This window comes from Bacillus rossius, chromosome 2, assembly GCF_032445375.1.
Source record: "Bacillus rossius redtenbacheri isolate Brsri chromosome 2, Brsri_v3, whole genome shotgun sequence".
Classification (NCBI taxonomy): Eukaryota; Metazoa; Arthropoda; class Insecta; order Phasmatodea; family Bacillidae; genus Bacillus; species Bacillus rossius.
The window spans coordinates 55,716,865-55,739,023 of record NC_086331.1 but is presented as its reverse complement, the minus strand read 5'-3'; the positions used below and the strand labels follow the sequence as shown (position 1 = coordinate 55,739,023).

The 22,159-nt window shown below is 37.3% G+C and overlaps 1 protein-coding gene across 2 annotated transcripts in view; it reads right to left on the bottom strand.

The window, feature by feature from the left end:
* LOC134529299 (PDZ and LIM domain protein Zasp) overlaps positions 1-22,159 on the bottom strand; it is a 243,982-nt gene that overhangs the window by 41,501 nt on the left and 180,322 nt on the right. Inside the window, exons 10-12 of one of the 2 annotated variants that reach the window (XM_063363207.1) lie at positions 13,165-13,237; positions 10,514-10,682; positions 400-586 (exon numbers count right to left, since the gene is read on the bottom strand). In XM_063363207.1, the coding sequence (XP_063219277.1) occupies positions 400-586; positions 10,514-10,682; positions 13,165-13,237 (429 nt within the window). Of the gene's footprint in view, positions 1-399; positions 587-3,287; positions 3,376-10,513; positions 10,683-13,164; positions 13,238-22,159 lie in introns of both variants that reach the window. The other variant, XM_063363209.1, reaches the window with a different exon arrangement.

Here is a 22,159-nt window from a genome sequence, read left to right as displayed (position 1 = left end):
ACTGATTAATAACTGCAGTGCCTCTGTAAATGGTAAAAATTGATGCATACCGGAGCAAAGTAATCTTAGTACCAAAAACCAGTTTGTAGAAAATTTAAAAAAAAAAAACTGTGTTCAGTAACTCAAATATCTGTCTCACTTTTGAACTCCTGAAAAACGTCGGACGGACTTATCAGAGTGCGCTGCATAAGCGATATTTTCTAGATCACTTAGAATTACAAATAAAAATAACTTTTTTTGTTACTTTGATCACTTTGGCATGGAACGCTTCAATAATTTTTCGATTTGCACGTGAATAATAAGTCACATGACAAATAAAAATTTCCCCATATTAAAGAAAAGAATGAAAATGCGATCGCTGTTTTGAGTGCTCGCTCGCAATGTTGTCCTTCCACTCACCCCTTTGACTTTCGAGTTGCACTTGCTGCAGGTGGGGGCCAAGAACTGCTCGAAGCAGTACTCGCAGTACAGGTCACCGTGGTCTTCCACGAAGCCGATGTCCGCAAGCTGCCTGCGGCAGTGCGGCTTCACGCACACGAAGTGCTCGGGGCACCAGATCTTGCCCAGCGCAGAGATGAATGGGCCTCTGCAACACCCACTCACGATGAGCTTCCAAAAACTAGACATTACAACGATACATTATTGATGTGTAAACATCTTAGCGCTCGGTATACGGCATTTGGTAGAAGTAATTTCGTGGAAATGGAACGGAAATCGATGAACTGAAATGTGACAAAGATGGCGGACCCACGTGTAGCAACATAAACCCTTTATTCACTTGCGTAAATATTAAGGGACATACCAAATGTATTGGTGTGCCAAATGAAACTTTATGATAGTGAAGCTACCCTGGAATATATTTTGAAAACTAAAATAGTCATAGTAAAAAGTAATATCAAATTTTAAAATGCTCAAAAAACTGCCATACATAATTATAATACATATTCACTTTCTAAACTCCCAATTGGCTTAGTAGCACAGAGGTAGAGCGCGGTATAGTTAACCTCAAGGGTTGTGAATAAGTCTCGTCGCAGAATTTGTTCACTTTTTTAATAACATTATTATATAATAATATTACATATATAATAATATTTTATGATAATGTTGAATCAGCTGAATAAGATTTGTTTGTAGAACTGATTTCGGTCAGTTAAACAAAAACAAATATTCAAACATGATACGTATGTATTTAAAAATGTTTCAGGTTAATATTTTAGTAATACCGCAGAAGTATAACTTCCAACGTTTGCGGAAACTTAATAGTTATTAACTGTTTAGTGAATTTTAACAAGGTGGAAAGTATTTAATTAAAATCCCTAGTCAAAAATAAGGTTCAATGCCGGGGTTTAGGATTTTTTAAAGTATTTTTCGCTTTAATCGGAGCCGTTTATAATAGTTAATAATTTCCGTCTATTTCGTGCTGCTCTATGTGAATGACGTTGGCAAGCAACGTTTATGATTCATGCAGCGAATTCTAGAGGCGGGGCCAGAAATTATGTCATTCGCGTTTAGAAATTTTGGTACTTGAAAATCAAATATTTTATTGATCAGTGTATTTATCACGCTCGACATAATTTTAAAGGATTCTACCTTAAATTTCGTGTCCAATTTTCGTATTATAAGTTTATTTGAAACAAGAACAACATAAGAACACGTTAATTGGCCTGTTACTAAAGTTAGATGTTTACACATCACTGGCAAGCACTGAAAGACTCGCTCACATTTTTTTTTTCTATTCAGTAATTTGATGAATCCAGAAACATATTAAAAAAAGTTCTGTGTGTACACACGTTAAAAGTCATACTTTTTTTAATGTGTATATTGGACTTCAATTTTTAGTTCTAAATATACACTTAATATAGCGCCACATTCTTAATGTTATAGAGAAATAGCCAAATGTAAAGTATCCTTGATGCCATGTTTGTTCCAACACAATTGTCTTGGATAGTTAATTAAAGATATTTTAAAGGTTTATATTATGACGTGCTACGACTATTCAAGTTTACAAAGTGTATTAAGGATAGTTTCACTATCATAAAGTTTCATTTCGCACACCAATACGCCTTTTACACGCCAAATGTTCACGGAAGTGAAAATATACGGGTGCATGTAGCCACACGCGTGTCCTCATCTTGATGACTTCGGCTCGTGGCTTTAGAAGAAATGCGCATGCTCTTTGGACTTTGAACCTTCTTCATTTCCTGTGTGATGTACGCGCATTTCAATACATTTCCGTAGCTTACTAAAATTTCAACCTCAACGCGTCTAAAGATGTATAACTTTAAAATTACGTCAGTATTAAAACACAATTATTATACTGCAACAATACGCAAACACTATATTTGTTACATGCTTTATTGGGATATACACACAAGCAGCCAGTAAAGATAGTTTTCACACAAAGCTTAACTTATTCATTACTACAGAGCTGTTGTTAACAAGAATACATACAAATTTTCACACTGAGAAATATGAGCAGATAAATCACTCCATAGCTGTTATGTAAAAGGATGACAAGGAAGCAACAAAAATTCGGCACTATCACAAAATGATTCTTTTGCAGAATATTCTAAACCAAGTTATACCAGTTCTAGGTGTTACAAATTCGATATAATATGGAAATTTGAACCAATTTTATTGCTGTCCCTTTTTGGATAAATTAATTTATATTTGATCAATTTCAGACCAATGGCATAAATATCACACTGAATTTGCAACTCTTAAAAATTTTATGACATTAGAAACAGATCAATTATTTTCATATTGGATGTTCGATATGTCTGAAACACTTCGAAAGGTATCAAGTAGGATCTAAAGAACGCAATTTAGTTGCAACGTTATATTTTTTTCTTCGCAGTTTTATTAGTGGATAAATTTCACCATCACTGTTCAAATAAAACGTAAAGTTCATTCCAGTTAGAAAGTAAATTTTGGGCCCGGCTTCTGACAACCATTCCTCTCTATCATTGTACAGAACTCGACTTAATCGTAGCACGTCTTATAGCCTACATCTTCCAACTGGCCACATGTTAGAGCAAGTATACTCGTATTTTCAAACTTTCTTTACCGAAGAAAATGATTCAAATGTGTTCCGAATAATTGGAACCCACTTTCAAAACATACTTACGTATTTTAAATTTATAGCAAATATTTTGACCTTTTCTTGGTCTCAGATCTAAGAATAAAAGAAAATAATGAAGGTAACTAAGAGAATTTTATTCTGTATTTCTTCTAAAATTTTAATATTTATATTCTTAATCCTACGTTACGTATAATTTTTAACTTACGTGATTTTTCCATTGCATTTTTCGCAAACAAGTTTATCATCGAGACTCTTGAGTTTTGTCTGCTCGTCTAGCGTCTTCATCAATGATTCTGTTAACATTCACAATGTTTTAGAGGGTTAAAAAACATGCTGTCATTAACAAAACACAACATACATGTTAATAACAGTTTAAAGGTACAACGAACAAACAATTAAAATAATCATCAAGACATAAAGGAACACACCAAGCAATTAGTAAAGCACATTAATTTTTATAAATAATAAACTAGGACCAACTTACATTATTTTCACAACGACAGAATTATGTTACACAAAACAGTGTAGCCTACATGTGCGTCAATCAATCAACATTTTCAAAGTAAAAAACAATTCAATGGTTACCTTTTAACGCAAAATAATTAAAACAATTTTAATAAGTCACTTATTGCTATAAAAGTTTGAAAATAACTGTACTGTGAATACCATGTTGAAAACTGCGACTGAACTCAATTCACATTTTTTTTTTAAATTTTAATTGAGACCAGGATATTGGAAATAAGCTTCAAAACAATCTACCGAATACATGAAGACTGTCGGTATTTATTCATTAAGAAAAATACTTTTATTTAACTAAATAATCACTTAACCAATCATTAAAATATCTTATTTTTGCAAAAATTTCTGATACACAACATATAAAAACGAGATTGTTTAAAAATTATCGTGGAGTTAGACTTGAATTGGGTTTCAAAAACCCGGAGCCTGCGGAAGAGGATGAAACTGAAATCACACTCTATAAGTGTGTCACATCGCTAGCTGGTCTTAAGGACGGGTGCATAAACTACGCAAGAACAGCAAGAATGCAAGAAACGCAAGACACAAATATTCAATAACAACGTTTTCAAATACCCTTTTATAAAATACGCAAGACGCAAAAACGCAACGCAACCACTGCTCAACTTCCAACTTCCAACTTCTGGCGTTTCGGCTGGCGTTTCCGCCTTCCATATTTGAAGTGGCGTGTTATGTACAATTTTAAAAGGCTAGATTATATGACGAAGGTTTTTATTATATACATCAGGTTTTCACTAGTTAAACTTGCATACAGTGAAAGAAAAAAACCTTTTTATATCAATATATTTCTATTTTAACACATTTTCATGATAAACATTCGTTATTAAAAGAAGCCTCAGAAGAAATTTATTGTATACTATTTTACAATTATTTAATGTTGTAGGGTTTGTGACGTTTTGAAAATTTCTTGCTTCATAAACGACTGAGATTTTCTTGCTTTGGTTGCGTGTTGTGGTGTTGCGTCGTAGTGTTCCTTCCGTAGTTTATAAATCTGGCTTAACTTCCTGATTCATTTTCTTCTATAACTGCCTGAAATAAAATGTTTATCTCTCCCCGTGTCCTTATCTTGCAGAATAAATTCTTAGCACTTATAAATCATCACGCCAGTATCTAAAAATGGCGTATACATGACTTCAAGTGCTGCCAGAGCCGCACCTCAAAGGTTATCACGTCAAATGACATACAATTTATTCGTTCAATGACCAAAACTTTAAGAACTATCGGTATTTCAAACGTTCATTTTACTACTTTGTAAGCTGTTTTAACGTTGTTGGTTTACAACCTCAGGCACACTGTCAATGAATTTTTTATCCTCCTCTCTAACTTACATGAAACGCAAGCTAAAAAAAGTCTCTATCGTCAAAATTTCAGTTTACAAATGTGACGATCCCATAACAATTATGGTTCACAAAAATTTACAAAAAATATTAGTTGCACAATTTACTCCATGTATAAATTTTTGTTCAACGGCACAAACACATGTAAATTAACTAATTTTGTAATTTATATTATAATGTATATGCTCGGTAAATTTTCATACAGTTCCAATATATTTTTTAGTAAAATTATAAAATCTATACTTTTAAGTCCAAAAAACTCTACCACAATAAGAATGGTGCAGAAAAATTACAACTTTTTTTTTTTCTTTTTCAATACACAGCGAGCTCAAACAACTTTTGCACGGGTGTTAGCATGGATATAAATAAAGACGTATTGTGTTAAATGCCAAATAGAGGGTCTAAGTCAAATATAATTAAAGGTCTATCTTAAAAGCATAAAGATTTAAAAACAAAGAAAAAACATATTTGAAGGCAGATTTGGAAATAATAAAACTAACAACTACCCTTTCTCTGGGACAGTGCTAACACTCCAGCGCCCTGCGCGAAGCTACGTTAAGCAAAGGCGGCGCACCCATCAACCAAATATCTGTTTAACTGCCGCATAAATCAAACAAGTAGCTCTCGCATATTGAAGGGTGCTAGCAAATTTATACCCAAAAGCAATTATATTTAAAAAAAATCTTAGTAGAGCAAATTGAGAGTAATGCGAAATTATCTTTTAATGAGTTACTATAAAAAAACATAACATCTCTTACAGGAAAAAATATGCATGGCCTTGAATTGTTCTGAAACACAACACTTGGTAATTGGGCTTAACCCTATTCTTAACTTTGTCTAAAATATGATTACAGAAAATATAAACAATATCCACTGTAATCATAAGGTTACCTGTTAATTTAAATTTACGCCCGGACGGAAAAATACGTATTTTTTATCAGTCATTTGAACTTTTGCGTGTGCCAACACACAGACGCTAAACAGGTCCGGAGCGTGACGGCGGTTTTTTCTTGCTAACCATTAAGTTTAAGTCATTTCCGGGAAAGTTGAAACACTCGGCTCGGCGGCGTAGCGAATCCCAGACCCCCAACATGTTCCGTTTCTCTTTATTGTACTTGAAAAACACAAATGCTTCGGGACTGACACGGTAATGCAAAGTAATAGTTCCCAGGGGCGTACATCAAAGGGGTGGCCAACAGTTTCTTTTGAGTGCGTAGCTTGCAGAGTTTTCTTCTTTCGGGTGTGGTACCAAGCTACCAGGGTAGCACAATAATGTAGCACTGGGCGTGCTCAACCACCAACTGCACCCAGTATTGTAGGGCGCAAAGTCATGCACCCGTCGATCTTGAAGGACCGGAACCACTCTTTGCAATAATCGTGCTAAAACGTGATTACACCCTTATTATGGCAAAAACCTCTCTGCCACCTATGCGCGGAGGCACACGTGACCGAACTGCCGTCAGCGCACACGCAAGAAAATAGTTCTAGCACACTTTTTAATAACACCTGCCTATAACTCAGGTAGCCAAGTAAAATATAAGTATTAAAAATCTCTAGCTGAAGTTAATATAAAAATTACTTTGAATATATTTACAGTATACCAAATACAGAAAGTTATCCTAGCTTCCAAATCATTTGAAGTATTGCCAACTTAACAGTTTTTTTTCTTTAGGCCTTTTTCCAAACAAATCAGCAAATATTAAAAAAACATTCTGAACGAAACATAAAAATTAACTCAACTAAAATGTACAAAAAAATATGAATTACAATACATGTGCTCACGTAACTAGAATAAATAATTAAACTTTAAAACCAAAACGAAACCAGGGGTTCAAAATTTAACTATCATCACAAATTCTGCAAGCAAAAGAAAATTTTCTTTAATAAATGGTATAGTGATGGTATTATTTTAAATAAGTGGACACACATATCAACAAGTCAAACCAATCATGCCACATTGCGTGCAATAAAACATTCTTTTAACATTAGTGATCAAACTAAAAGGGCTATCTTCAAATCGAATAAACAAATTAAAAAATTATTATATATTTCCATTTGTTTAAGTGTTTCAGGAACAATCTTTTCCAAACGTAACTGATACGAAAAGTTTTTCTTCATTTATTGAACGCAATCTCTTGAAACACAATTCATAACGATTAAAAAATTATGATCAACGATAAAATTAAAACGTTTTACTTATGAAAAAAATAATTCCCTTCAAAAACTGTCTCGTGAATTAAATGTTTTAAAATACATACTTCCGGTAAATTAGAAATGTTTTCGCCACTGTTGTATTTCGAGTGGCAACAAGCTGTTGAGAGACAATGCTGAGTTGCTTGAGTAATATACAAATGGGCGCCCTGGCGCAGGTTTCAGGGTGTGGTGTCTGTGGTGCCGCCCGCCATCTTGGATTTTGACGTCACGGCGGCCATCTTGGATGACCTTGAACTTTGACCTTGACCTTGACCGTTAACTTTGATCTTTGACCTTTAACTTTGACCTTTGACCTTCAAAATTTGCCAAAATATGCCATAAAATCGCCCAGATTGCCATATTTTTTTTTTGACGTTAGGAGATTATTCAGATTATCGAAAAACTAGACTTACCTGTTAGGTAATGCGACAACGTATTTAATACGTCAGACAGTTATATTGTCTTGAGTTTTATTTTTGTAGAGTGAATGATTAATAAAACTCCGCGAAAGTTAAAAGAAAACAGAATCTAATATTTATTTAATATTTAGTTACACTTTTCACTGGTCAAGTATCGAACCAAGGACAGGAACTGATCGAATCAATTTGTAAATTGATTGTAATTTTTTTTTTGGTGAATTTTGGAATGTTTCCCGAATTTCTAGCTAAATAATTACACGGATCCAAGATGGCGCCCAAATATCAAGATGGTGGGCACCTCAGTAATAATAAAGGATTACTGCACTCTAATGGGTTATAATAAAACTAGCATGATGGTAATGCACTCTATAAGACGAGTACACACACAACATGGTGTCCTCCAGCAAACGAAAACAAGATGGTGGCAATGTCCTCTAGCAGGTGGTAGCTCCTGGTAGCATGTACTGAACACAAAATGTCGGATCCATGATGGTTGTCAAGGTCCAAGTCAAATTTGAAGGTCAAGTTCAACTTTCAAGGTCAATTTTCAATGTCGAGGTCAAATTTCAAGGTCAAGGTCAATTTTCAAGGTCAAGGTCAATTTTAAAGGTTAAGGTCAAATTTCAAGGTAAAGGTGTAAGGTCAAGGCCAAGGTCGAAGTTCAATGCCAACAGTCGAGGTCAAAGGTATGGTGAACAGAAAATCATACTAACATGGGATCAGCACACTATAGCAGACGAAAACAAAATTGTGGCCTCCAGCAGACGAAGGCAAGATGGCGGACATTATGTCATACCAGCTGACGATATATACCTTGTTATTGGTGTTGGAAGGTCAGTCTGTAGATTGCTTCAGTGGATGAAGGATCTGTCGTTTTTATTTTTTTTTGCTCTTACTTGTTTTGAACCAAGGATGAGAATCGATCTAATCAATCAGTATTCTAATAAGTTAATTTTTTGATGAATTTTTAACTTTTTTCATTAAAATCGTATAATAAATAAAGATTTTCAAGATGGCGCCCATAACGATAATTGATAAAGAGGTGAAATAATTCTAAATGTCGTGTGTGGTGTAAGAGGTTTTTATTACTTTTAACTGTAAATTTTTTAAATATATTTATTAATAACTGGTTTACTCTCGTCGGGAATCGAACCGAGGACTGAAATCGATTACGTAACTAAACATTTGAAGTAGGCAATTTTTAATTTTTTTTTAATTTTTTCGGAATTTCTAGCATTAAAATAAAGGATTTTCAAGATGGCAGTCGTAACGAAACATGCAACGATTTAGAATCCAATATGGCCGCCGTAACGAATGGTGTAACGATGGCATCGTACTCAACCACGATGGTGGGCGTAACGAAACATGCAACTTTTATATAATCCAAGATGGCGACCATAACGATATGTGCAAGGGTGGTTTTTAAGTAATATTGTATTAAATTTTAATTAATATATTTTTTTATAATTTTTAAATTTTTCCTGGTTTTCTAACATAAAAATTACGGATTTTCAAGTTGGCGGACATGACATAATATTATTTGACGATATATATACCTTGACATAAGTGGTGGAAGGTCAGTCTGCCAGCGGCTTCCGTGGAGGAAGGATCAGCCGTCATTTTTTTATGTTTGACCTCGTCGGGTTCGAACCGAGGACTCCAAGCTCCATGGCGTAATGTACATTTAAATTTTTTTAAATATTTTTTTTATTAAATTTGTATTATTAAATTTGATTGTTTAACTTTTTTATGAAATTTAAAATTTTTCCTGATTTTCTAACATAAAAATTACGGATTTTCAAGATGGTGGCCGTAACAGAAATTGCAATGGTGAGGTAATAATAAAAATGGCGGTCATGGTATCCTTATTCCTAGAAATGGCTTATCGGAGGCTTTATACATGGATTCTTAAGCCGTTTTTAGGACATTGTATTCTTTCTAAGGCAAAAAGTATTTTGAAGTTTTCGAAATCCTAATTTTTGAACTGTGCAATTTTTTGAGAATATTTGGCGGGATTTTTTTCCTAAAAAATGTAAATTTGGGCGAATTTGGGCGATTTTTGGGCAAATTTTGAAGGTCAAAGGTCAATGTCAAGGTCATCCAAGATGGCCGCCGTGACGTCACAACCAAGATGGCGGGCGGCACCACAGGCACCACACCCTGAACCCTTAGCCTGGGCGCCCATTTGTATACTACTTGCTTGTTTACATGTTCTCATTCGGAAATCACATCAACTCAGGAACTGTATTCGATTAAAAAATATATTTCAACAAACAAGTGATGGCCCTGAAATTCTTGAAATGACTAACAGTTAAATGCAGGGAAGACTAAAAATTTTGGTTTTAGATGCTAAAAGGATAACTTTTTAGTTCCACAGAAACAGATCCGCCTAGATAAAACACTGATCTGTGCCTTTTTCAACCCGAACTTCATGGACGCTATGTTTGCTACACATGCGAACAGCGAAGATAAAAAGACAAAGGCACTCCATGAGATGAAGCCAAGGGAATGATGGACGGACACATCAAATGAATCCGTAACCTAAACAAAATGTCTCACAATAAATTATATTTCTAAGTACTTTAAAAAATGATGAACGGATCTTAGCGGTGAATCACGCACTGTGTAGAATTGGTACCTATTTCATTAATTTTATTTGTTCATTAAAAACTATTCGTTTTGTATCTGCAGGTGGTTTAATTGGGATATTGGTAGAATGCGCATTAACTAAATATGATTAGTTTGAAAGTAAACAACGAAATACACACAGGGAATTTGATCCACGTCATCTTGAATGTTTCAGTTTTAGGAAAACAAAATGTAAAAATGTAAGGAAATCCAAGATGGCGGGTCACAGAACTCGCACACTGCACTGCACGAGGAAAAGAAGAGGAACACACGGGCGGGGGAGCAGCATGCACAGCCGCCATGCGCGCGGGCGGTACCTGACTTGGCCGTTGCAATGCGCGCACATGGGCACGCGGGCGCCCGCGGCCACACTGGGGTTCAGCACGCCCTGGCCGCGGCGCGGCGCCGTCGAGCCGGCGAAGCTGGCGCCGCGCGGCCCCGCGCCGCCCAGGCTGGCGCCCTTCGGGAAGGTCGCGCCGCCCAGGCCTGCGCCGGCAACACCCAGGTGCGCCTTCAGCCTCGGCCGCCTCTCAGGTGGCGCTGGCCACGCCCGCCGTGTTCGCTATGTTCGCCGCCTTCTCGGCCCTTTTTATAAACGTCACTCACGTCGGCCTGTTCGAATTTTTTAAAGTTTTTCTTTCACTTTTGTGCTGTAAATAACCATGTCGACGGAAAAGTTCAATGAAGAAATACGAAAATATCCATATTTATGGAATAAATCGATGGAAAAATATAGAAGGCCGAATATGCAGAACAATCTTGGGATTTGATTTTAAGGGCAAATGCTTTATCAAATGAGAAACACCTTAAATTATTTTATTTTATATATTAACTTCATGAACCCATTTGTATTTACGTTCACATAATGTGAAAGCCAGCAGAAAATCATAATCGTCTTAATCATCATTGGAATCCCACGGCATGCGTCTCTCCGACATCGCGAACTAGACTGACGTATCTGGCCATCTGGCGTAGCGAACATAGCATACATCGCGAAACATAGCGAACATCGCGAACAAAGCTAGATTTCTGTGTGGCCTCGCCTTTACTGGGGCTAGGTAGCGGTTACGGTAAAAAAAAATATTAACAAACACAAGAAATGTTGTTTCCTATCTATGCGGTTGGAAAACCAACTTCGGTGATGGGTTTTGAATTCAAATGCTGAGTAAGACATGGATTTGATTGGTATTTTTAACGGTAAGATAACTTGATTTTAACTTATAAGCCACTAAGAAGTCATCGACATTATTATTTTATTTTATAGCACGAAATTTAAAAGGTGCCATAATAAAAGGTTCACTAATGCAAATCAAAATACAAACAATAACTTATTGTTTGTGCTCTCGACGCAGGCTGCACGCAGATTAGCTGCAGATAATCGCATAGTGCGAGGCACTGTTTCACATCTCGTTACATTTCAATGCAACGGAATAATACCTACATTCAACTGACATATATTTTTCCTCGAACGATGTCAGGAATAAGCGCTGTGAGTGGCTGTATCTCCAAGTGAACCGTCCTGTGTTTGTATCAAAGGGCACCCCGTCGGTGTTCAAGTTGGAGACTTGTCTTGCTTGCAGCAGCCACGTATGGGTGGCTGCCTTAACCGTTCAGTAAGAATCTACAAGTTGTGTTCCACTGAATATACTCTAATCTAATTACTGGCTGCTCCATTACCAACAATGGCTGCAAGAGCCAAGTGTTCAAGTCGTTTTGAGTCTTCCATCATCCTGGCTGCCACGTCAACTCAAGCCTCTCCGTGCAAAGCAGTGTGACTTAAGGCCCTGTCAGGTAAATAACTGTCACCCCAGTAGGTAGACACCCGAAGATGACGTGTGAAATATCTTCCAAAACGCTAGAGAACGGAAAGACACAAGGCGAGTGAGAACAACAGTTAACTGCATTATGAAACAAGAAGTTTCTCGGAGACCTTGTGATACAGATAATCGTGAAGAAATAAGAAGACAAAATCTATTTTACGGCAAACTAATAATGCGTAGTTAAAAAATTGTGTTATATGTACATGTTCCTATAAAATGTAAACAGTTGAATACTATTAGCTCCAAAACATGCCCTGACTTTACGTAGAGGCAAATACATAGCTCCGCTCTCTTTCTGAACACGACATTTAATTGATAAGATTATGTTTTCTGGGGAAACTGTTAGAAACATTAGCTAATGAATACGATGCCCGTCCTCCCTCTCTTTTTGCGAGCTTGTTTATCCGCCAATGCACTAGCCACTGACCTCAGTGACAACCAGATACGTTGCTGTGGTCCTTGCTCAACATTTGACTGTGGTATTATATTATAGATGCAAGATCTTTAATATTGAATTTTGGGACTATGGTAAAATAAAAAAAAAGGAATTTGTGTAACGGTGATAATATCAGCTCTATGCATACTTTATTTATTATTTGTGGGTATTTCATAGATTCATAATATGTTCACTGATGTCATCCAGGTTTTGTTTCGGAAGTCCTATATATAATAGTTAAAATGTTATCCATAAAACAATGTATTGCCATTGTGACATAATATCATATAGAGAATGGCCGATTTTGGGCAGTGTGGTGCAAATAAATTAGTGTCTTATGAAACTGCTAAATAGTAAATATTTTAAGTATATTTTTTTGCTTAGCTAATTTAATGTGGACTGGTTTCTCAAGTTAATGCTTTTTAGTAGAATGTTTAAGAAAATTTTAGCTTGTGGCAATATTTTAACTGTATGGTGGTTTCGATACTAAATAATTTGCAACCATGCTAGCTATGCTAAAAACACAGCAGCCTGAAATATATTTAATTTTAAAGAAATTAATCTCCCTGACGAATGAATGTAAGTGCGGTTAGATGGCAAACATTTGTGCACAAGAGATAATTGCGAAAGTGGTGGCGATAAAACAACCACTAAACATCTCGTAGCTCTTCACACATATAAAATGACGATAATTAATTATTTATGAACTTACCTGATGGCGAACGATGTGCAGTTGAGATCTGCGGCACAGTGAAAAGCTTTGGACCAGCAAAACTTGTTGGATTCTAAAAAGCAAAAAAAAAAAAAAAAAATCAAGTAAACAAAATAAAAAAAAGAAAATAAAGTGTAAGGCAAACTATTAGCATTGAACAAGGATAAAATTAGTTGTCACAGATTGTGCGATACTTATTGCACAAAACATTTATTACATGTATTATTTGCTATTACAGTTATAAGTTTTTCATACATTCATCACAAACATATTTTCAAAAAACAATATTAACTTAGCCGAACCTTAACAGCTGAAATTGATTTAACTTCACTAATAAAGAAATATAACAGAAACTACAAGAGCCGCGAAAATTTCTATGTTTTTAACGGGGAAGACATATCCACAAATATGTCCTACCCATCAGTAGTATATAAATGGGGCTCCGAGATCAGGCGCCAGGCGGTGGATTGTGATTGTCGGTCCGCCATCTTGGATTGTGACGTCACGGCGGCCATCTTGGATGGATCTGACCTTGACCTTTGATCTTGACCTTGACATTTGACCTTCAAAATGTACTAAAATTCGCCAAAATTGGGCAAAATTTGCCCAACATTCCTCAAAAATCGCCAAAATTTCCATTTTTGTGTGGAAAAAAATTCCGCCAAAAATTCTCAAAAAATTCCTCAATTCAAAAATTAGGATTTAAAAAATCCTCAAATGTTAATTTGTCTTAGAAAGAACCCAAATGCCTAAAAGCGGCTTAAAACTCCTAAAAGCTAGCCGCTTTAAGCCGCCAACCTTAAAAATAAGAATGTCCCGGCAGCCATTTTGAAATATTACGTCATAGTTGCAATATTTCCGTTACGGCCGCCATCTTCAAAATCTTTATTTATTATCCGATTTTAATGAAAATTTCTTTAAAATTTATAAAAAATTCAACTATTAGATTTTTAATAAAAATATTTAAAAAACATACATTAACGACACGGAGCTCGGAGTCCTCGGTTCGAATCCGGTGAGGGCAAAAAAATAAAAATGGCGATCGATCCTTCCTCCACGGAAATCACCTACAGACTAACCTACCACCAATAACAAGGTCAACTAGTATGATGCCATGTCCGCCATCTTGTCTTCGTCTGCTGAAAGCCATCATCTTGTTATCGTCTGCTAGAGTGCGCTGACGCCATGTTAGTTGAATTCTCACCCGCTAGAGTGCAGTTATCATTTATTATTGATGTGTCACCCGCCATCTTGTCATTTGGCCGCCATCTTGGAATCGTGTAATTATTTTGCTAGGAATTCGGGAAAAATTCCAAAATTTATTAAATAAATCACTCATCATTTTATATTTTGATTTAATCGATTCCTGTCCTCGGTTCGATACCCGATCGATGCAATAATGTTTTATTTTATGTAAAAAAAAATAATTTCAATAAACCATGTTAAACATTCGTAAAGAAACTTTAAATCCTCTACTACCATCATCCTATCAGACATCCTAAACCACCATAATGTAAATTCGTAATTTTAATGCTAGAGATTCGGGAAAAAGTTCAAAAATCATTAAATAAATTTGTAATCGATATAATGATTGATTAGATCGACCAAGGTCCTTGGTTCGATCCCTGGTCGATACAAAAAAAAATTAAATATAACATCAATTTAACATACTTGTAACAGGTTCAAGGAATTAAACACCGCAAGTTCTTTTACAAACATAATATTTATTACATAATTTCTATTCTACTACAGGATCACTTACGAAAGCTAGCAAATTTATAATCAAACATTTAGTTCCGCATCGGTGTGAAATGACTAATTCTTAGCTCCAATCGGTTTATACTAGTCAGAGTCCAACCAGAACCATTACTGACATAGTTCTCCTCTTCTTGACAGAGTTTCCAGACACCGTGTTTAACAGTTTGCTTCACATCGTTAGAACTGTAAATTACTGCAGCCGCTGTCTTGAATGCACACTTTTTCACTTTGTCATCGAACGGATATGGCTTTTCATATAGACAGTCCAACCATAAGTTTTATTTCAATGGACCGTTTGTTGCTACGTCATCAGTAAGCTGATTGATTATGTCCTGTCTGATATCATCAAGAAAAGTACAAATGTCCTTCGACTCAACGAACATATTTAGATAATAGTAGTCCTACAATGTTCCCTGAAACGCAGTCTGCGCCAAGTAGAAGCCATTATCGTTCACTTGTAATGCTCCGAACACAGTCTTAGGTTTAGGTCCATGTTCAGACGGCATAGCAATCGGTTGCTGCGCATCTGTTTTTTTGATTGTACGCTCACGAGCCTTCAATCTAAAGCGAGGAGTCGAAATGTCTGCAGGTAGTTCAGCAGTAGGCACACGGACTTCACCTTTACATATTTTCGCATGTCGTCGCAAACTATCAATTCGAGTAAACCATTCATGACAATCATCACATCGAAAATTTATACGAGAAGGATTCTTTTTGCATTTGCTCCGCTCATGTCTTCGTGCATCATGGGAAAATGTGAAAGACATATCACAGTAGCTGCAAGGATACCGTGCTGATGTAGACGAACCTTGCAGTGTGCTGAGGCGCACTGCTTCCGTCAGATCTTATTAATTACGTGATGTTTTTTTTGTTTTCTTTCACCTGTGAGTGCGCCGACCCTTGAGCGGAGTATTACCCCTCCTTTTCTCCCTCCAGTGTTGACGTCAACGTGTCCCCTCTCTAGGCGCTTGTGGTGCGCGGAAGTATTTTACTTGTCGCTTGTAACTATGCATGTGTGTGTTCTTACGCCGGACTAATTTCCTTAGAGTATAAAGGGGCTGGGCGCGCTCGCCTCGTTCTTAGATAGTACATAGTTCTAGTGCGAATAGTTTGTCGCGGGTGGTGTGTCCGGTCACCGGTCATGGGTGGGTGAGTGTTGGTGTGTAGTGGCTTGAATTCCCCTTCGCTTACGTTTGGCCGCCACGTTCAAAATTCTAAATTTTTCTTTTTTATTTTTATACTAGTTCTTGTCCTCGGCGCCGCCCATGGCCGGGAATCCGGCCCGCTCCCGTCTTAGGAGGATATGTACATTTTGCACTATCGGGTTTCCTTCTGTTGCGTCTCTCGTATACTTAACGTAGAACGTACCTCGCTTCCTTATATTGTCTGCTTAGGCTCACTATGAAAATGTGCGCGATGCGCCCAACCCCTGCAGAAACACTGTTCCAATATATACGTTGTTAGAAGTAATTAAAGACACGTTTCTGTGACACTAGTAATATTTACGTATGTACTTTAAAGTCTGTAACCACTGTTGTATAACCGAACTAAATTATACGCCCCACACGCGCGTGTACAAAGTTAGGAGTAGAATTAAGTATTCAATGTTAACCTTAAGGTAGTACTGTTTGACATATAAGACTTCTCGCCCGTGTAGCGAACACATATTGTAAGAGACACGGTTTGACGACCACGGTCACGCTCTACTCAATATTGTACTGTTTAGCTTGTTGTAAACTTTTGTATTCATGGAATACTTATGTATATCTTAATTTTATATACCTCCCTTTTGATGAGTTGGGATCTATTAAAAAGATACTTGAAATCTTTCTTGTATATGAGTATACTAGTGGTCATCCCTTAATGCACAGTTACCCTTACACCAAGATATACTCTATTTATGCTGATTGATAGCCGTATGCTCCTCCCCGGCAGGGTGGGAAAATATCACGACTATATGGGAGGGGTCTGGGATACTTGCTTTAGTAAACGTACATCGTGGTATGTTACAACCTTTCAGACCCGATCCAGATATGGACGTTGCAACAGTAGAAGTACCATTTCCAGGCATACTCTTATGAACATCGATGCATCGCTGTTGCACCGAAACCTTTATTTCTGCCGCACAGCAGGACCTTTACATGTCTTCATGTGCGTTTTCATATTATCTTTTCTGGCAAACCGCTTATGACATTTCTCACAAACAAACATTTTACGATATAGGTTCTTGGCACATTCTCTCTTCTCATGCCGTCGAGCATTGCTGCTGTTTCAGAAAATCTTGTCACATTAACAGCACCGATGTTCGTTAGTTGTTGTCGATTCGGCATCCCTTGAAGTCTCCATCGAGGGCGAAACGAAGATCGTCGAGTTTTCCTGCACAGCCAGCACTACCGGCATTAAAGTCTCTTCTGCTGATGGTATCACGTCTGATGAAGTCTCCTCCAGTGTTGTCGTCGTCGTTGTCAACGGAATCTGCTCCTTCTCCGTCGTAGCTGTCGTCAAGGTTCCCTTAGACGATGGTACAACCTCCATCGAGTTCGACGTTAAAGTCGGTAAAGATGCCATCGAGTTCGCAAGAACAGGTAATTACGCGATTTATGCACCAGATTAAACAAACTAGGTGATCCTTACACCGCCGACGTCAGTAACAAACTGAGCGTCCTGCTGTCTAGGACTCGCTTATATACATGCACCGTATGGAATAATACGCTAGTCAAATCAAGAACCATTTACAATAATACTAGAGTCAAAGCAACATTAAAAATAGAAGCACCATCAACAAAAGAAAAGCACATTCTGGAAGCACAATAAAAAAAAAGGCAGCACATTTGGAAGCACCGACAACAAAAAGGCAGCGCATTTGGAAGCACCGACAACGAAAAGGCAGCACCATCATCAAAAAGGCCGCATATTTGTCATTGACTCCAATATTCATTGGCTCCAATATTCATTGGCTCCATTATTCATTGATTCCATCAGTCTATTGATTCCATCAGTCTTGTGAGAAATCGATTTCTGCATGAAGGATATTTACTTAATAAGTCATGTCATTTTATTCAGAGTTACATTTAATTAGTGAATTTCTGCTAATAAATTGACACTAGCAATAATTTTACCAGGTGGAATTAAAGAAATAAAAAACTATTACTCAGTCAAATAATAATATGCCATGAGACATCAGCGAAGCATTAACATGTAAGACGAACTTCCTTCTCCTTGGTGTCTAGCGAAGCCCTCCTTCTTTTGCGATCGTTAGTGAGCATCCCGCATCCCACATAAAATAACTAATTAATATTTACCTGCAAGCAACATGTGGCTACATCTGTTGATGACAGCCAGAACTATTTGCATCAATTTGATTTGCATTAGATAACCTAACTCTCACCACTGAATGGTGCTATTGTAATCAGTTAGAGTCATGTAATCTTGTAGCCATGTAGCCTCGTGTTCTGGAAGCTTCGTAGTCCTGTAGCCTCGCAGACTCGTAACCTTGTGTTCTGGAAGCTTCAAAAACATGATGCATTGGAACCTCGTAGACCTGTAGCTACGTAACAAAGTATCCATGGAATCATATAACATAATGCTGTTGGAGCAGTCGGAGCAAAAGAGAAAATGACGACGAAGACAGTTGCAATAATTGGAGCCTTGTAGATGTGTAGCTTCGTAACCAAGTAGCCTTGTAATATTATAACATAATGCTGCTGTAGCAGTTGGAGCCAAAGAGAAAATTCACCGAAGACAGATGCCGCAATTGGTGCCATGTAATCTTGTAGCTTTGTAGTCAAGTAGACTTGTACTATTATAACATAATGCTGCTGTAGCAGTTGGAGCCAAAGAGAAAATTCAGCCGAAGACAGATGCCGCAATTGGTGCTATGTAGACTTGTAGCTTCGTAGTCAAGTAGCCTTGTACTATTATAACATAATGCTGCTGTAGCAGTTGGAGCCAAAGAGAAAATTCAGACATAGACAGATGCCGCAATTGGAGCCTTGTATACTTGTAGCTTCGTAGTCAAGTACTCGTGTAAACTTGTAGTCCTGTATCCTCGCAGTCTCGTAAACTTATGTTCTAGAAGCTTCGTAGCTCTGTAGCCTCGCAGCCTCGTAAACTTGAAGATTCGTAGTCGTGTAGTCTCGTAACCTCATAGCTCGTTGTCGCGTAGTCATGATGTCTTGGGACCTCGTATAATTGTAGCTATGTTGCCAAGTAGCCTCGTAGACTTGTAGCTACGTAAACAAGTATTCATGCAATATAATAACATAATGCTGCTGGAGTAGTTGGAGCCGAGTAGACTTGTATTCTTGTAGCTTCAAAGACATGTAGTTTCGTAGCCACGCGGTCGTTTAGCCATGCAGTCTCGTAGCTATGTATAACTCGTAACCAGCTAGATCCTTTAAGACTCGTAGCCTTGTGGCCTCATTGTCTCTTAGACTCGTAGAATTCTAGCCAAATATATTTGGAGTTGGTGATACAAAAGACAATTGGAGCCAATGACTGTAGGAGTCAATGACTGATGGATTCACTAGACTGATGGAGTCACTAGACTGATGGAGTCACTAGACTGATGGAATCAATAGACTAATTGAATCAATGAATAATGGAGCCAATGAATATTGGAGTCAGTGACAAATATGCGGCCTTTTTGATGATGGTGCTGCCTTTTCGTTGTCGGTGCTTCCAAATGTGCTGTCTTTTTTTTTTATTGTGCTTCCAGAATGTGCTTCCTTTTTTTGTTGATGGTGCTTCTATTTTTAATGTTGCTTTGACTCTAGTATTATTGTAAATGGTTCTTGATTTGACTAGCGTATTATTCCATACGGTGCATGTATATAAGCGAGTCCTAGACAGCAGGACGCTCAGTTTGTTACTGACGTCGGCGGTGTAAGGATCACCTAGTTTGTTTAATCTGGTGCATAAATCGCGTAATTACCTGTTCTTGCGAACTCGATGGCATCTTTACCGACTTTAACGTCGAACTCGATGGAGGTTGTACCATCGTCTAAGGGAACCTTGACGACAGCTACGACGGAGAAGGAGCAGATTCCGTTGACAACGACGACGACAACACTGGAGGAGACTTCATCAGACGTGATACCATCAGCAGAAGAGACTTTAATGCCGGTAGTGCTGGCTGTGCAGGAAAACTCGACGATCTTCGTTTCGCCCTCGATGGAGACTTCAAGGGATGCCGAATCGACAACAACTAACGAACATCGGTGCTGTTAATGTGACAAGATTTTCTGAAACAGCAGCAATGCTCGACGGCATGAGAAGAGAGAATGTGCCAAGAACCTATATCGTAAAATGTTTGTTTGTGAGAAATGTCATAAGCGGTTTGCCAGAAAAGATGATATGAAAACGCACATGAAGACATATAAAGGTCCTGCTGTGCGGCAGAAATAAAGGTTTCGGTGCAACAGCGATGCATCGATGTTCATAAGAGTATGCCTGGAAATGGTACTACTACTGTTGCAACGTCCATATCTGGATCGGGTCTGAAAGGTTCGTCTACATCAGCACGGTATCCTTGCAGCTACTGTGATATGTCGTTTACATTTTCCCTTGATGCACGAAGACATGAGCGGAGCAAATGCAAAAAGAATCCTTCTCGTATAAATTTTCGATGTGATGATTGTCATGAATGGTTTACTTGAATTGATAGTTTGCGACGACATGCGAAAATATGTAAAGGTGAAGTCCGTGTGCCTACTGCTGAACTACCTGCAGACATTTCGACTCCTCGCTTTAGATTGAAGGCTCGTGAGCGTACAATCAAAAAAAAAAACAGATGCGCAGCAACCGATTGCTATGACGTCTGAACATGGACCTAAACCTAAGACTGTGTTCGGAGCATTACAAGTGAACGATAATGGCTTCTACTTGGCGCAGACTGCATTTCGTGGAACATTGAAGGACTACTATTATCTAAATACGTTCGGTGAGTCGAAGGACATTTGTACTTTTCTTGATGATATCAGACAGGACATAATCAATCAGCTTACTGATGACGTAGCAACAAACGGTTCATTGAAATATAACTTATGGTTGGACTGTCTAAATGGAAAGCCATATCCGTTCGATGACAAAGTGAAAAAGTGTGCATTCAAGACAGCGGCTGCAGTAATTTACAGTTCTAACGATGTGAAGCAAACTGTTAAACACGGTGTCCGGAAACTCTGTCAAGTAGAGGAGAACTATGTCAGTAAAGGTTCTGGTTGGACTCTGTCTAGTATAAACCGATTGGAGCTAAGAATTAGTCATTTCACACCGATGTGGAACTAAATGTTTGTTTATAAATTTGCTAGCTTTCGTAAGTGATCCTGTAGTAGAATAGAAATTATGTAATAAATATTATGTTTGTAAAAGAACTTGCGGTGTTTAATTCCTCGAACCTGTTACTATTATGTTAAATTGATGTTATATTTAATTTTTTTGTATCGGCCAGGGATTGAACCAAGGACCTTAGTCGATCTAATCAATCATTATATAGATTACAAATTTATTTAATGAATTTTGAACTTTTTCCCGAATATCTAGCATTAAAATTACGAATTTTCAATATGGTGTTCTTGATGTCTGATAGGATGATGGTAGTAGAGGATTTAAAGTCTCTTTACGAATGTTTAACATGGTTTATTGAAATTATTATTTTTTACATAAAATAAAACATTATTGCATCGATCGGGTAACGAACCGAGGACAGGAATCGATCGAATCAATTTGTAAAATGTTGAGTGATTTATTTAATGAATTTTGGAATTTTTCCCAAATTCCTAGCTAAATAATTACACGATTCCAAGATGGCAGCCAAATGACAAGATGGCGGGTGACACATCAATAATAAATGATAACTGCACTCTAGCGGGTGAGAATTTAACTAACATGGCGTCAGCGCACTCTAGCAGACGATAACAAGATGATGGTTTTCAGCAGACGAAGACAATATGGTGGACATGGCATCATACTAGTTGACCTTGTTATTGGTGGTAGGTTAGTCTGTAGGTGACTTCCGTGGAGGAAGGATCGGTCGCCATTTTTATTTTTTTGTCCTCACCGGGTTCGAACCGAGCACTCAGAGCGTCGTGTCGTTAATGTATGTTTTTTAAATATTTTTATTAAAAATTTAATAATTGAATTTTTTTATAAATTTTAAATTTTTTTTCATAAAAATTGGATAATAAATAAAGATTTTAAAGATGGCGGCCGTAACAGAAATTGCAACTATGACGTTATA